Source organism: Daktulosphaira vitifoliae, unplaced genomic scaffold, assembly GCF_025091365.1.
Source record: "Daktulosphaira vitifoliae isolate Bord-2020 unplaced genomic scaffold, ASM2509136v1 Scaffold_4, whole genome shotgun sequence".
Lineage (NCBI taxonomy): Eukaryota > Metazoa > Arthropoda > Insecta > Hemiptera > Phylloxeridae > Daktulosphaira > Daktulosphaira vitifoliae.
This window is the reverse complement of record NW_026099575.1, coordinates 28,830,650-28,845,630: the sequence shown is the minus strand read 5'-3', so window position 1 is coordinate 28,845,630 and position 14,981 is coordinate 28,830,650. Positions and strand designations below refer to the sequence as shown.

Sequence of the window (14,981 nt, the reverse complement as noted above, 5' to 3'; positions counted from 1 at the left end):
AATATTGTTCAGAAATTTTTTTTTTTTTATGTATCCAAGTAGAATTTTTACCAAAAAAATATCTTAATTAACTTTAAGCAAAAACAATTGTTTTGCGCACTATATAAAACAAATTATTTTTTTTAATTATTTAATTTTATTAATTGGCCAATATTAATAGAACATGTATTTTAGGATCTATTGGTATTATCTGATGGAAAATTATTTATACAAATAAAAACTCATAACATAAAATTAATCTAATATGAGTACGACTCTGAAATTATACTTTGCATATGTTATGATTCTAATATTTAGGTGCTGGGCTGACTGGTGGTTCTTTTGAAGTTGAATAAAACTGAAAAATATTTAAAAATAATTAATTTTTCATAATTTTTACATATTAAAATATTTTCACACTTTTGAAAATGTAAAATAATAAAAATAAAGTTGTTAAGAATAGTTTAATGTAGGATTTCACCCCATAAGATTAGTTAAATATTTATTACACATAGTCATTTGACTATATTGTAACATTTTGTAAATTTAAATGATAACTAACTCAGGTATTACCAATTTTCTTAATTAAACTTCTAAAAGAAATATTTATACATAGCAACAGAAAAAATTTTAGAGTATGTTATTAATAATACATTATTTTTGCTATTTTAATGTATAATTATCATAATATCAATACCTTGTGACATTTTAATGTTTAATAGAAATGAATTGATAATATTAAAATTCTTATAATTTCTTTGAGTTTATTTTATATAAACATATTTATGAAACTAATATTTTTCAAATACATTTACATGTAATTTTACTCACATAAAAAAAAAAAGCTTCCATCTATTTTATTTACTTTAAAGAATTTCATAAATAATTTACCAAATAATAACTAAGTGATAATACATAATCTAACTTGATTGGACTTTTGTGATCAGTCATTTCAGCATTCAGGAAAATAAAAATAAACCATAACAAACTATGTAGATAGAATATTATTTAATTGTAACCCAGGGCTGGCAAAAGTATAAAGCTACCCAATGTACTTGCCTAGCACCATACACTTCAAAGGGCTTCATAAGCATAGATGAAAATCAATAAAAAAAACATAATTGTATTGGGATTAATTTTGAACTCAATGACAGTAATTAAAATAATTTTAAAAAAAGGTTTTCTAATATGAAAATTTATTAAGAATAAAGTTTTATAAATGTTTTAAAACAAAAAAATTCATGAAGACTTAAAAAAAATAACAATTTACCAAAATGAAAAAAAATGAGTATACCTAGAAAAATTGTAAAATATTATTAATCCTGCTCTGATATGAGCAGGGCATTATTTAAATAAAATTCTATTTATATATTCAACTAAATAAAAAATGATTTTTTTGTTATTATTAAAAATATATCTGATTTAAAAATCATTATTATTATTTTTCCTCAAATAATTATCTAGATGAAAATTTGCCCAACTGTGATATATATATATATATATATAGTTTACACAATAGCAACTTGAAACTTATGGCCTTTGAACATTTATGTAATGTATAATTTTAAGAAACTCTATTTTTTATTTAAAAATATTTAAAATATATAATACAGAGATATTACCTTATAGGATTTTTGTTTATAATCTTCCCAAGGTGCTTGGTTATTTTTAGGATGCCATGTTACTTCAGGATTTTTTAGTGCTAAACGTGCAAGGTAAAGTACTGCACCAGTCATTCCCACTCCAAGACAAGCAAATAATGGTATCAACTATAAAAATTAAGACAATGTATATTTCTTAAGATAGGATTTTTTTTTTTAATTTTAATTAATATTCAAATAATTGAATAAGTAATTTTTACTATTTAAACTTAATACTTTTTTAGCTTCGATGCGAAGTTGAGAAGGTATTAATTTTACTAAGATGTGTTTTTTTTTTTGTATCACCACTTTTTCTCAACTGTAACCGAACCAATTTTTTTCAACGATACATCAAAAGATCACAAATTGTATCTAGTCAGAGACATAACCCTCAAAATTTGAAAAACTTTCCCCCGTTCCCCATAAATGGGGGAAATCTCCAAAAAAATTACAAATTTTCAACATTTTTTCAATTTTTTTTATTAAAACTGCAATAACTTGATCAAAAATGACAAAATTGTTATAATTTTTTTTTTTAGATGCATGATGTCTTTACCTATCATTTGGTATATTTTTTTTATAAATCTGATTCTTTACCTGCCCACAGGGAGGGATTCAAAATGACAACTTTTTCAACTTTTGAAAGTGTTCAGGAAACTCTGATACTTTTATATAAATTTAAGATATATATCTTTAATTAAAGCTTATGTAATATACTTTAATATAAAAAAGAAAAATGTCAGACTTTAGTTTGTTTTTATACTATTTATATTCTTCTTTCATTTGACATACTTACATTCATATATTACACTTATAAATCATAAAACTTGTAATCAGGATATAAATAAGGAAATAGGAGATCATGTAGCTTTTGGAATAATCCGTTATTTTTTTAAATTAAACATTATCTACAGATTTGCATCACAGCGTTTTTTATAATAGTGATTTTAATCACTGTTAGATATCATTATACTTGACCCAACTATGCTATGTCCCAACTGTGCCGCGACCCCAAAGTGCAGGGTTTTTTTTGTTACGGCATTCTCTCTGTTTTTCAATATATTATTCTTTAAGTAATTTTGTGTTTTCAAATTCCTAGCTTTTAAACCATATTACATAATCCAGTGATATCCAGTACAGGGCTTTTTAATAAATTTTCTGTGGCCCCTACTATAACCAAATTTACTAGCGGGTAAATTGGGAGATAACTCTTTCCCAACAATATACAGCCAAATTTAGCAAGAAATAATCAAAATTTACATTTTGGTCTTTTTAAAATATTAGTGAGCACCACCATTAAAATAATCCTTTTTTTAGCAAGCACATTCCCTCTCTATATATATATTCCCTTATCATTTTATTCATTGATACTCTTACTCTTTATTTTTACTGAAAATTGTATGATTTTTGGCTTAATGATCAATGCATACTAGAATTATGTTTTAATAAATTTTATTTTTAATTATAATGTACATTGATTATATTTAATTTTTATGTAGTTTTAAAGACATCAGTTTTTTGGAACATTATCAAAAATTGAATAGACAAAAATTTTGACATTATGTTTAAACTCCCTAGTACCTTTGTTAATGTTATATAATATAAAACATTAATATAATATACATATATTTCTCATTTCTTGATATTTTATTTATTATACATGCAACAAATTATAATAACATTTTATTTTTTTTAATAGTATTTTTAATTTGAGTTTTGTGTTTTAGATTTTGCCATTTAAATTTTTACAAAATGTCTCTATGGCTTTGTTTGTACAATTTTGCAAAATATTTTCTGAATTTTGCCAACTTTTATAAAGCAGTAATGATGAAGTAATATTCATGTTTACTCTAAAGCCTATCCTCATACTTAAAAAAATCTTTTATTAGATTAGATAATCAAGAAGTAATGTTTGTACTATAAATAATTTAATTGAATAATAAGGATTGTTTAAATAAATTTAACAGTAATTTACCCTCTTACAACTAACAAATTCATGTTTATTATTTTTATAAAAACATGGTAAAGTGGAATAATTGTAAATGCACATTTTAAATAATTGAGTATTTATTTAAAAATTACATTTAACGTGATAGCAACTCATATAAAAATCAGAATTTTTACCTAAAGAAATTTTGTTAAATATTCTATGAGAAAATTAATTTTAATTATCTCTATTGTTTACATTTACCCAGTTTATTCTGTAGATTTTAAATTCTTAAGGGATAACACCACTAAAAATTTTATAAAAATCGACTTTTTTATTTTCTTAAAAAATATTTTGAAGTCTATAGAATATAAAAAAAAAACTTGTAGACCTGAAAAATTTTTTTTTCATTCAATTTTGTGATTTTTTTCAGGCGCCTCATGTGCTTCAAAACGACCATTTACATTAGCAATTTATCATTTTATGGTTTAGCAATACGCCATAATTACAACTCCATTGAAGATATGAAAAATGAGATATGGGCCACATTATTTCACAAAATTTTATAATATAATTTCTGCATGGAAGCCAACGTTTTACTTGTTAAGCTTACTGAGCGATTGTTAAATGATGCAGTAAAAGAGGTACGATCTTTGCTAAAATCGTTGAGAAAAGAAAAAGAAAATAAATTTTCTCACTTGAAATGGCAGCTTTGTGGTCTTGAGATTGCAGATTAATGGTAAAAAATTTGTAATACCTGAATTTTTCATTTTTTCACTTCTTAAACTTGTTTTGAAACTTTAAGTGTTTATCTCGAAACAAGATTTTTCAAATTGGCATGCACCAAAAAAACTCATGTAAATTTTAACCATATATTTAAAACAGCAATCTTAAGAGAATCACGTAGGGGTTTTTCAATAAATTAATTTAAACAGTTTTTATAAAAAAAATAAATAGTGTTTTTTTTATTGAAATTCGAACTTTTTACTGTAAACACTTATGAAAACTTCAAAAATTAATATTTTGGAAATCCCCTACGTGTATCTCTAGCTATACTAATATAGATAAAACAAATTTTTTTTTTTGCAGGTTGAAATTTACTCCAATTCTGCTACTTGTGGCTACGGCGCGCTTTTTTAAGGCAATGTCAGAAAACCACTGAACTGACGCCATTTTGAACTATTTTTCAATGAAAAAATTATTTTTTATACTTTAATATATGGCCAATATAATACTTAAAATGTTTTTTATCAATACCTTTCCATCCATCTCAAAAAAAATAATGAAAAAACTGTTTCTTTTTTAGGGTATATGGTGATGTTATCCCTTAATTTCTACAATTTGTAATGATTACATCAACAAATTATGCAAAGTCATAGCTCTAACTTATACATAATCTACTATAAGACATGATTGTAAAGTCATTACTAAAAACCATTGTATTACGTTATGAAGCATCACTTCATATGAAGGGTACAGGGAAAAAACCGACTAAGTCACTTTTTTTCACAAATGAATATTATGGTATCATTAGTTTCAGCTAGAGACACTGCACATTCTGACAGGTCGAAACAGGAAAATAATCAACTATATTAATAGATATTAGCGCTCAAAGTTTTGGTGTACAGGGAAAAAACCGACGAANAATAAATAAGTAAAAAATATTGAAAAAAATTTATTTTTATTGATCATAAACAAGCAGTTTTAACAAATATCAAAATATATGCTAAATTATATTTGGAATAATCAATTGATAACATTTTTTGTTATTTAGAAATAAAGAAATAAATAATGGAAGATATATCAGATACTTTAAAATATATTTTACTATTATCAATCTACACTTGTGTTTAATCATTCAGCTTTTTCATTAGCTTTATTTAAAATTAGACAACTCTATTAAATGATTATTTAATTTAATAATTTAATTAGTTAAATTTTTGTTTCCCTTTGTCTTTCTCAATTTTAAAAAACAAGGTTCCACTTATATAGTTGCAAAACTAATTTTAGTAAGTAAATAAAACAGTTTTAATAAAAATTTAGGTATTAAATCAGTGTTAAAATTTAAGAAATTTCTTTTTGACCTTCTAGAACCTCATCAATTATTATCACCCAAGTAAATATATTTAAGAAGTAATTGTTATATACTCACAGATTTGTGTTTTTTTAAACTTTCTATTGTCATTCCTGGCATAACCATCTTGATCAATGTTTTAAATATAAACTCGAATAGAAACGACAAATTTGGATATAAATTATTTTAGTATCTCAAAATGTTTTACTTGATTTAATTTGTAATTGAATATAATAAATGAGCCAACAATCAGAACAAATGTGATACGATAAACTTGAAAAACGAAACAGATGATTTTACAGTGTAGCTATTAGTAAAAAAATATAATAATGGTTTTCAAATCTGTATCACAGACTAAATAAATATATAGTCTGCGGTGGTAGCAGAAAATTAAAAAAATAATATAGTACTAAACTATTGACTAATAAATAATATTTTAAAGAATACTAATTGTATCACTATTATGTTACTTTAATACACAGATATATATCTGATAGTAAACTAGTTTGCTTATGATATTTTGAGTAAACCAGGCTTATAAATTATAATTTATGCATTATATTATAATCTATGAACCTTGGGTCAAATCACGGTTATATGGACTAGTTTATCATTTCAGCTAAGGAGTTGAGCCGTTATTGACATAGCGGCTATATAAAAGTAAAAATAGTAATAATAAACACTAGATGGCAAAACATAGCCTCCTGACCCCAAACACTAAATCAATAATGGCTCAGCTATTTTAACGTTGAGAATATTGAAGATGCCAAACCTGTCTGTACCATGGCTATAACATTAAGACAAAAAAAAAAGATAATGATGAGGTGGAATTTCAAATGTTTTTAAGTTCTAAGCTTATTTTAACTAATGTCATGAAGGTTTTAAGTAATTCGTGCAACAAGATACACTAGTTATATTGATCCCCTCAAACAAGATCTCATCTATAGTCAACTAGACCCCGGGATCTGGAATGGCGTTTATCTAATAAATTAAGTTCATTTAAAAAATAAGTAACAGACTGCTAAATCATCAAAACAAAGATTTTTACAGTGATTCTGTTATTCTTATTTATTTCTGTTGAATCACATGATAGGTGAAATTTAACCTTTTCTGTGGTTTAATTACAATAAATTAATCAGAATGTGTAATATTAATAATAATAATATTATTATTACTATTAACGTCCAAAAATAATACTTAAATGTAAATGTACTTCGATGGCGACACTGATACTGAGATTTTAAATTATTCATGCAAAGATGTATTAACCGCAGATTGTATAGTTAGTAGATTCTATATGCAACTTGTTAAATTATCTACGTGGGTTACACTGTAAGCCGTAATAGCTCTATACCTCGTCTAATGTATAAATCTAATGTATTTAGTTAATATAATCTATAATAAGCTAAGTAAAACTTTTTAATAAAATAATTTAAGATAGTTTTAAATTTAGTTCTAGTAAATAATTTTTAAGACCGCCAATTTTAATGTTCACTTGTACTTAATTCTTTTAGTTTTATTTAATAAATAAGTTTTTTAGTTACATATGAATAACAATTCATACCGAATTTTTATTTTTTTCATTATGATTTAAAAATGATCTGATAACGTCCCAATTTAAAATTTTTAAAAAATTATTTTGATATACTTAATAAAAATATAAATAAAATGGCTGACCGTAAAGCTGAATTAGAGAAAAAAAAAGCTAAACTACAAGCTATTAGAGAGCAAAAAGAACGACTCCGAAAAGAAAAAGAGAAAAAAGATGTAAGTTTATTTTAAATTGAAGTTAAAAATATTAATTAAATATGTCTATATTTGGCTATGAATTTATTTTCAACCTTAAATTGAAAAGAAACAATATTTCTGAGTAATTTTATAAAATTAACAAAAATAATTTATGCAAATGCAAAAATTAAATTTTTTTCCATTATTAATTCCTACGTAGTTTATTAAACATTTTATCTTAATAAGTTTATTAGTACTCATACATTGATTTGTTATATTTAGGGGGAAGAAGCAGCATCTAGGGGAGTTAATGTGGAAAAAGATCAAGGCAAAGAAATAGATGAAATGTTATCATCTCTTGGAGTTGCTCCTGTTTCTGGTATTGTATTATTTTCTTAAAATATAAGTGTCTTTTTTTTTTTATTTGTTCAAATTCACTGGTAATATAGATGTTTTATCAAGTTTAAATACATCTCCAAACAAAAGTGAGCTTTACAATTCGATGTCCACACCAGATTCAAGCTTAAAAGGATCCTTACCACAAACACCACAAACATGGTAACTCTCATATAAATATTTAAGTTATCGTAAAAGACATTTTTTTAAATAAATATTGGAAAATTTTCATTAATCATAGTGTATAAAATTATTATTTATTTAGCCATCTAGATCCTTACCATCTTGAAACCTTCTATGTGCAAAAAATGTAGTATTATATAAGTTTTTTTTTTTCGGAATTCAATATATTTCAAAATTTTTGAAGTGAAACTTCTTTACGTAGGGTCCAAATAAAAATTATATTGCACATTACAATCAACCATCACATTTATCTGTCATAGACAGATTTTATTGTTTGATGAATATACAAGTTCAATTAATATGTATGTTTGATAATAATGCATTCAATAAACGTTTACGTTCTATGATTGTTTGCATTTTTTTATATTAAAATAATTAAATTATTTGAATTTTAAATTCATAGAACTTGATTTTTAATATTAAAATTTTTATTTTATTTATTGTTTTAATATAACTTTTTAATGACAAAAGTTTAGTACGAATACTTTAAAAAATTTATGAATTATTACTTCAAAAAAAATATAATGCATTTTAATTTTAAATAATTTTGTCGATCATCTAATTTTTGAGATTGGATGATGACTTTTGAAACACTATATAAATAATTATAAAGAATATTTGTAATAAATTATTTTATTTTTTCTTAATTATTTTTATTAGTAAATAAATATATGTATAAATAATAAATATTATCTTTAATTATTATTTTTTTTTTATTAATATATATAATTAATTAAATTTATAGGCATTTCATTTATTTATATAAATAAATGTATATAATGTAAATAAAAATAAATATTGTCTATATATACATTTATTAATAAATATTAAGTAATAAAGTATATTTTATATTTTAATTTACTATTATATTTTTTGAAAATGAAAGTAATGTTATTTAAAATGCATTTCATAATTTAATTTCAAATAATTTTTATTATGCTTAAAAAAATTTAAAAAAAACCTCATTAGATGCAATTTTTATATGATATATTAATAATGTTTAATAAAACACTTAATTAGTTATTTCAGTTATTATAAGCCCATTATATCTTTTGTCACAGTAAAATGAGAAAATTAATAGTAATAATAATAATGTTAATTAATTTCAATAGAAAATGAAAATATTTAGTTGTATTTTTTTTTTTATTATTATTATTATTCCAATACAAACTTAATATTTACCTGTTGACTGTAAATGAAGTTTCACTTCATCCGAGCTTACTCATAATACGCACTGTTTTTTTTTTATTAAATATACTCTATTATTACAACATCATTGATAGCTCACAAAATTTATTCAAAAAATTAATTTTATTTTTTCACATATGTTTTTTTACATCAAATGACAATTTCCATAGAAAAGTATATTTGTTTTATTAAAAACATGCAACTCTCCACCAAATATTCATTTTATGATTGTACTCAAACTTTAATATTCCTTAAGAAAATGCTAACAATTATTTAGTATATAATGTGATTATTATTATATGGTCTTTTATTGTAACAGAAAAATATTTTATTTAACTATATATATATATATATATAATAACTTATTTTTTACAAATATTTTAGTCCTAAATCCACAAAAAAAAACAGAGAACTTTCCATTGTTTCTTTATCTTCAACAAATATACCACCCAAAGAAGTAGAATGCTATGCTAAAGCAGTACAAACAAATCATTCATCTAATGAAAGAGACGGTAAATTTGTTTCATACTTTTTAATAACAACTAGCATTTATATTAAGAACAAACACATATATTCCTATAAAATTTCTCTTTTCAACTTGATATTTATGTTATCTAACCTAATGGTATCATTATCACTTGTATTATTTATTATTCTGTGCGGCATTGGTGGTTTTGGTAACTATAATTAAAGGATCCTGCACTTCTTCCCCTCTTAAAGGTTATTTTGAAGATTGGATGAGACCCAGAAAAGGTTAGATTGATAAATTTATGTTTGCTGGAATGATTTTACTTGATAAATTCCAAGTGATATACAGTTCATAAACTTATATATTGCAAATTATAAGAGAAAGTCTGTGATTGGTGCTGACTCAAGGAAAATTTATAATAAAAAGTATTCCAATAAAAATTAAATATTGATTTAGGTTCTAAAAAAACATAAACTTGTGCATTACCAATATCTTTATTGATGTTTATTAAAATTAAGTGTTTAGGTAAAATTTAATTTTTAGTAAAAATTAATGTTGGGTGGTATTAGACACATCAGGTTGTAAGAATTTTACTATAGTACATGTTTCCTGATGGTAAAAATGTACAATTCCTTTGCAGTGCAATAGCATATTATACTATAATTCCAAAATAGAATGTGTAATACTAAAAAATATTGATTATCAATAACAGAAAATTATAAATTCATTCCATGCATTAGTATGGTATATTTTAAATTATTACACTAGAGTACTCACAGTACCTATATGTTTTAGTAATTCCATTCATGGTTATTAGTAGTGAGCCTATTATCTTAAAATTTAGTTGTAGCTACAAACTATAACAATTTTATTTTTATAAATATGAATGTATGATAGTTAGGTTAATATTTTATTAAATTTTTTGCTCATAATATGTCACCAATAATATTTTTATTTCACAAAAATATATAATTTGTTTATTTTAAATAACATTATAGAATCAAATTACCATATCATAATTATACAAAAATTAATCAATTCAATTAATATGCTAAAAAATAATATAAACAATTCTCAAAGAGTGTTATTATCATAATATTTCATACATAAGTGCTTAAAAATGTATAACCTAGGGTTATAATTATTTAATTTTAGTGAAAAGTTTTAATTTCATATCATTAAATATTTAGATGAATAGCCTGTTAAAAATTAATCAATATATTTTGATTACTTTAATTAACAGTAATTACTTTACTTTGATTACTTTAACTTTGCTTATAGTTGAACGGATCAGTGAAAAAATATTCAGTTAACATTGAATTTAAAAATTAAAAAATTTTTAATTTTTAATGTAGAAATTAATTTAGGGAATCTATGATAAATGGAGTAGTTATTTTTCTTTCTTCTTGATTTATTAAACGAGTAAACACCCTTTAACTTTTAAAAATTGTTATATAATATTTAAGTTAAAAATAACAATAGTAATCATAATAAAAAAATAATAGCAATAACAACAGATAAAGATATAAAATGTGTACAATTGCTGTGGTTTTAAGTTAATGTTTAATAATAATATATTATTATTTAATTGCTGTAGAGAAGATTTGATGATTTATATAATTTTACTTATTAGTTTTGCACATATTTCCTTTTTTCAAGAATATCAGTTTAATTTTTTCAGCTCTGGGTACCTCATGTATATAATATTAATGACTAAATGTAAATAAGAAAAAATTGCACCTAATAAACTCCAAATGGGATATAAAATTAGTTAATCTTGATAATATTTCATAAAATTAATTTAAAGAATAGATATCAATATGAGTGGAATACTCATTGACCACCCATTTTTGTTAAGAAAATGTATTTTTAATATTGATTTCTTATTATTGTTCATAGCATAAGTACTGAGTATATTGATTTAGTATATAGTTTTAAGGGAAAAATGATCTTTAAAGTAATTATCTGAGGTATTTTTTTTTTTTTTTTTACAAAAACAACAATAGAATCACAGGCTTCTTGTTTTTACTAGTTTTTTAATTTTCTAAATTATTTGATTCTTTGTGTATCACTTGGAAATTATTCAAGTTACAAACATATGTAATTTCTCAGTTGTGATTGACTGATGTATGTGAATAGTTACTTTGTAAAAGGGCACAAGTAATGATATTTTAGTATTCAAAATATTAAAAACTTTGTTTTTATATGCAATATAACCAAAAACAATTAAATCAAAATTATAACGTTAAAAAATTGTTACAGACAGATTATAATTAGGGTCCAAACTTAGAGTTTCACTAAAGCTTTTCCAAATTGCCTATAAAAAATATTATTTCTTTTACAATAATTCCTCAATGATTATTCTCCTAAATGTTTGGTTTTTTTAAAAATATATTTTGTTTTAATATTATTAATTTAAATTGTAAAATAATAAACATCAATAGGATAATGATTAGTATCATGGGTACAGTCAAATAACTTCCAGAAAAGATTAGAGAGGCAATATTTAAATCTATAGCTCTGTCTGAGTGAGGGAACTGTTTTGCTAGAGTAGATTTACTAAATTTGAGATTGCATATAGAAAAGATGAGATTACAGCGAAAAATATTACTATAAAGAGTGATAACTAATGAAATTAATGCCCATTATGGAGTTTTGCGATATTAAACAGAAGATTTTAATAGAAGAGGGAGAACTATTCAACATGATTCAATTATCATAAATCACTTATGTATCAAAAAATAAAAATAATACGTATAATTTTTTTATTGGTTTCTTGTTATTCCATGTTTTTTCAATTGATTGATTATGAAGTATTTTTTATACCTTATAAGTGAATCAATTTTATTTTTTTTTAGAACAACTTACATAATTGACTGGCTTGTTATTAGATAATGGTCTAATTAAAGAAAGGACTGATCAATAATTACTATTAGACCAATGTTTCAAAAATTTTGGATGTTGTTATATCAAAAATATTAAAGGCTTTAAACTAGAGTGCTAAAACTCGGAGATATAGTAAATGAGACTTTGATGACTATAAAAGTTTTTAAGGCTAACTAATAAGAATTTAAGTTCGACAAGATTATAAGGTACAAGAAAGTTGTCTTTCTTACTGTTTATTTTATGAAAGGAGAATATTTGATTAGAACACTTCCCAGCATTTATTTTTAGTTGTACTGTTGTGAATTAAGTAAATAATACCCAAAAAATTTAATAATGTATTAGGAATTTAAGCTGATTAAATGTTTTCCACAAGCAATATTGAAGTAAGGCAGGTATTATCATTTAGAACAGAGTAGACAGTTAATTTAATGTGTTTAGTGCCAATTGGAAATATATTAAAGATGCCTGAAAAAGTTTTGGAAAAAAGCATGCCAAGTGTGACAAGTAGTAAGTTACCAAAGTTATTATTACCAGCTGAAGATATTAAAATATGTAAGGAGTCTAAGTAATAAAGAGAAAAAAATGTGAGTTCTTTTAGTTGCCTGTGAGAAGTAACACAAGTGGCATCTGATTGAGTTGGTGGTTTTCTGTTTTGAGAGCATTGTCTGCCCTGAAGCAATACCTCGCGGTAGTTCCAGGGCGGTCCACATCATGCCGGATGTGAAAAAAAAAAAAAGAGCATTGTCTAATAAAAATAAAAAATTTTATTTCTTGTGTTTTGTCGTCTATGTGTATATATTTTTATTTCTGTTATACAATTCTCAAAATATTAGGAGGTGCTAAGGAATTGTTAGTCTAATTGAAAATTCCCATATATATATATATATATATTCTTTGATTTAAAAAGTTTTATCCTAAACAAAACCTTCTACGAAACTGCATTTAATAACTGCATCATCTAAATTTAAAGAAAAACAGAAGCATTGAATAAGGGCCTGTGTTATAATTTTATAAAAATATTGAACATATTATATTTATATCAATAACAGTAGCTTCAAATGTTGAATTGAAATTATCGACAATTGTTTTGTGCCCCTTTACGTTTAAAATTATCTTATTTGCATAAATATTTTTTATTTAATAACTTATTAAAAATTTTTTTTTTTTTTTATGGCATTGTGGCTTCCAATTTTAAATGTATCAATTAATTTCATCATTAGCACAAGCATTTGGTTATTACGGTAAGCTATTATTTGATATTATTAAAAACATTACATTTAAGAGACTACATCTAAAATATATTTATGAAATATTGCATGTTATTAAAGTAGTATTATAAATATTTTTTAAAATCTATCTTGGTTTTGTGTAGATCGATTTAGTATTAATTATCTTATGATTGTTATATTTTATTGTAATAATTTATATTGTTAGCTAAAGTTAATATTAACAAAAAATAAATCTACACAATGTAAAATAACAAATTTAAATTAATAAATTTAACAACTAATGCATATATATATATATGTATATGTTTATGTTAATGTATGTGTGTGTATTCGATGTTAATAATAAATAATAATGAATTATATAAGTTTTTACAACTATTAATTAACGCAACCATCCACTAAAAGATGGTCAATATAATTTATTTTGTTCAGAAACACTTCTACCCATTTAGTTTTGAACTATTTTGTATGCTAGTTCAACTATTATCTTTCTTTTATATTACTAATTAACAACCAAATAACTTTATGCTAACAATAATTAACAACTTTTATTCACTCCACTATTTAACAGCACTTTATAATTGTGGTGTATGCACTTCAAAATGCTATTGAAACACTTCATTAATTTTTAAAATTGCATTTAATAAAAATTAAATTATATTTGTTTTAGTTAAGTTTATACAAAACTTTCAGCGTGTATGCCATAACAAATTAATAATATTCTATTAAATGTATTTATTTAGCACTAAATGATAATTAAGTTATTTATTTAGTTATTCAGTTAAATATTAATAAAAAAATTTTAAATTTCATTATTACAAATGCGGTTCTTATCAAGCATTTTTGTATATTAAAATATAAAAAATTTGTTCAGATGAAATTATATCTTTAGACTTTTATTAAACCTTACAACAATCTTATTATTGATTATCATGACATCTAAAGTGTATTCTGATTTTTAATTATTATTATTACAATATATGGCTAAAAATTTGATGGGTTAGGTCTAGAATGGACCAAAGTTTATCAGCTTATTAATGTTTAATAATAATAGCTTATTAATATTATTTCTGTGGATTATTGGACCGCAGTTGAACATATTTTTAAATATAAAATTATTTACTTATAGTAATAATGAAATTTAAATAATATTAACATATATATTTTTCATCTGTGTAAAGTTAAATTAAAATACAATTATCAAAAGTTTTATATCATCTTCCAGTTATTTTTTTCATTTAAATTTTTCATGTAATTCATTTTTTTTTTTTTTTTTTTTTTT

The 14,981-nt window shown here is 23.0% G+C and overlaps 2 protein-coding genes and 1 long non-coding RNA gene across 8 annotated transcripts in view; 2 read left to right on the top strand and 1 right to left on the bottom strand.

Annotated features, from left to right (window-relative positions):
- LOC126906218 (uncharacterized) overlaps nt 1–4,780 on the top strand; it is a 6,766-nt gene extending 1,986 nt beyond the window's left edge. Inside the window, exons 2-3 of the long non-coding RNA XR_007704207.1 lie at nt 3,980–4,285; nt 4,636–4,780. This is a non-coding gene — a long non-coding RNA (uncharacterized LOC126906218). The remainder of the gene's footprint in view (nt 1–3,979; nt 4,286–4,635) is intronic.
- LOC126906215 (cytochrome c oxidase subunit NDUFA4) lies at nt 1–5,872 on the bottom strand. Its single transcript, XM_050686599.1, has 3 exons — nt 5,699–5,872; nt 1,602–1,748; nt 1–337 (listed from the first exon to the last, which is right to left on the bottom strand). Exons 1-3 carry the CDS (start codon nt 5,744–5,746, stop codon nt 287–289), a joined length of 246 nt encoding a protein of 81 aa, XP_050542556.1. The 5' UTR covers nt 5,747–5,872; the 3' UTR covers nt 1–286.
- A 1,108-nt stretch (nt 5,873–6,980) lies between these two features.
- Nucleotides 6,981–14,981, top strand: part of LOC126906191 (cytoplasmic dynein 1 intermediate chain) — a 19,092-nt gene continuing 11,091 nt past the window's right edge. For 2 of the 6 annotated variants that reach the window (XM_050686548.1, XM_050686547.1), the window contains exons 1-6: nt 6,983–7,387; nt 7,631–7,727; nt 7,798–7,906; nt 9,500–9,627; nt 9,809–9,868; nt 13,691–13,711. In XM_050686548.1, coding sequence (XP_050542505.1) covers nt 7,289–7,387; nt 7,631–7,727; nt 7,798–7,906; nt 9,500–9,627; nt 9,809–9,868; nt 13,691–13,711 — 514 coding nt within the window. In that variant the 5' untranslated portion in view covers nt 6,983–7,288. Of the gene's footprint in view, nt 7,388–7,630; nt 7,728–7,797; nt 7,907–9,499; nt 9,628–9,808; nt 9,869–13,690; nt 13,712–14,981 lie in introns of all 6 variants that reach the window. The other 4 variants (XM_050686546.1, XM_050686549.1, XM_050686551.1 and 1 more) reach the window with 4 other exon arrangements.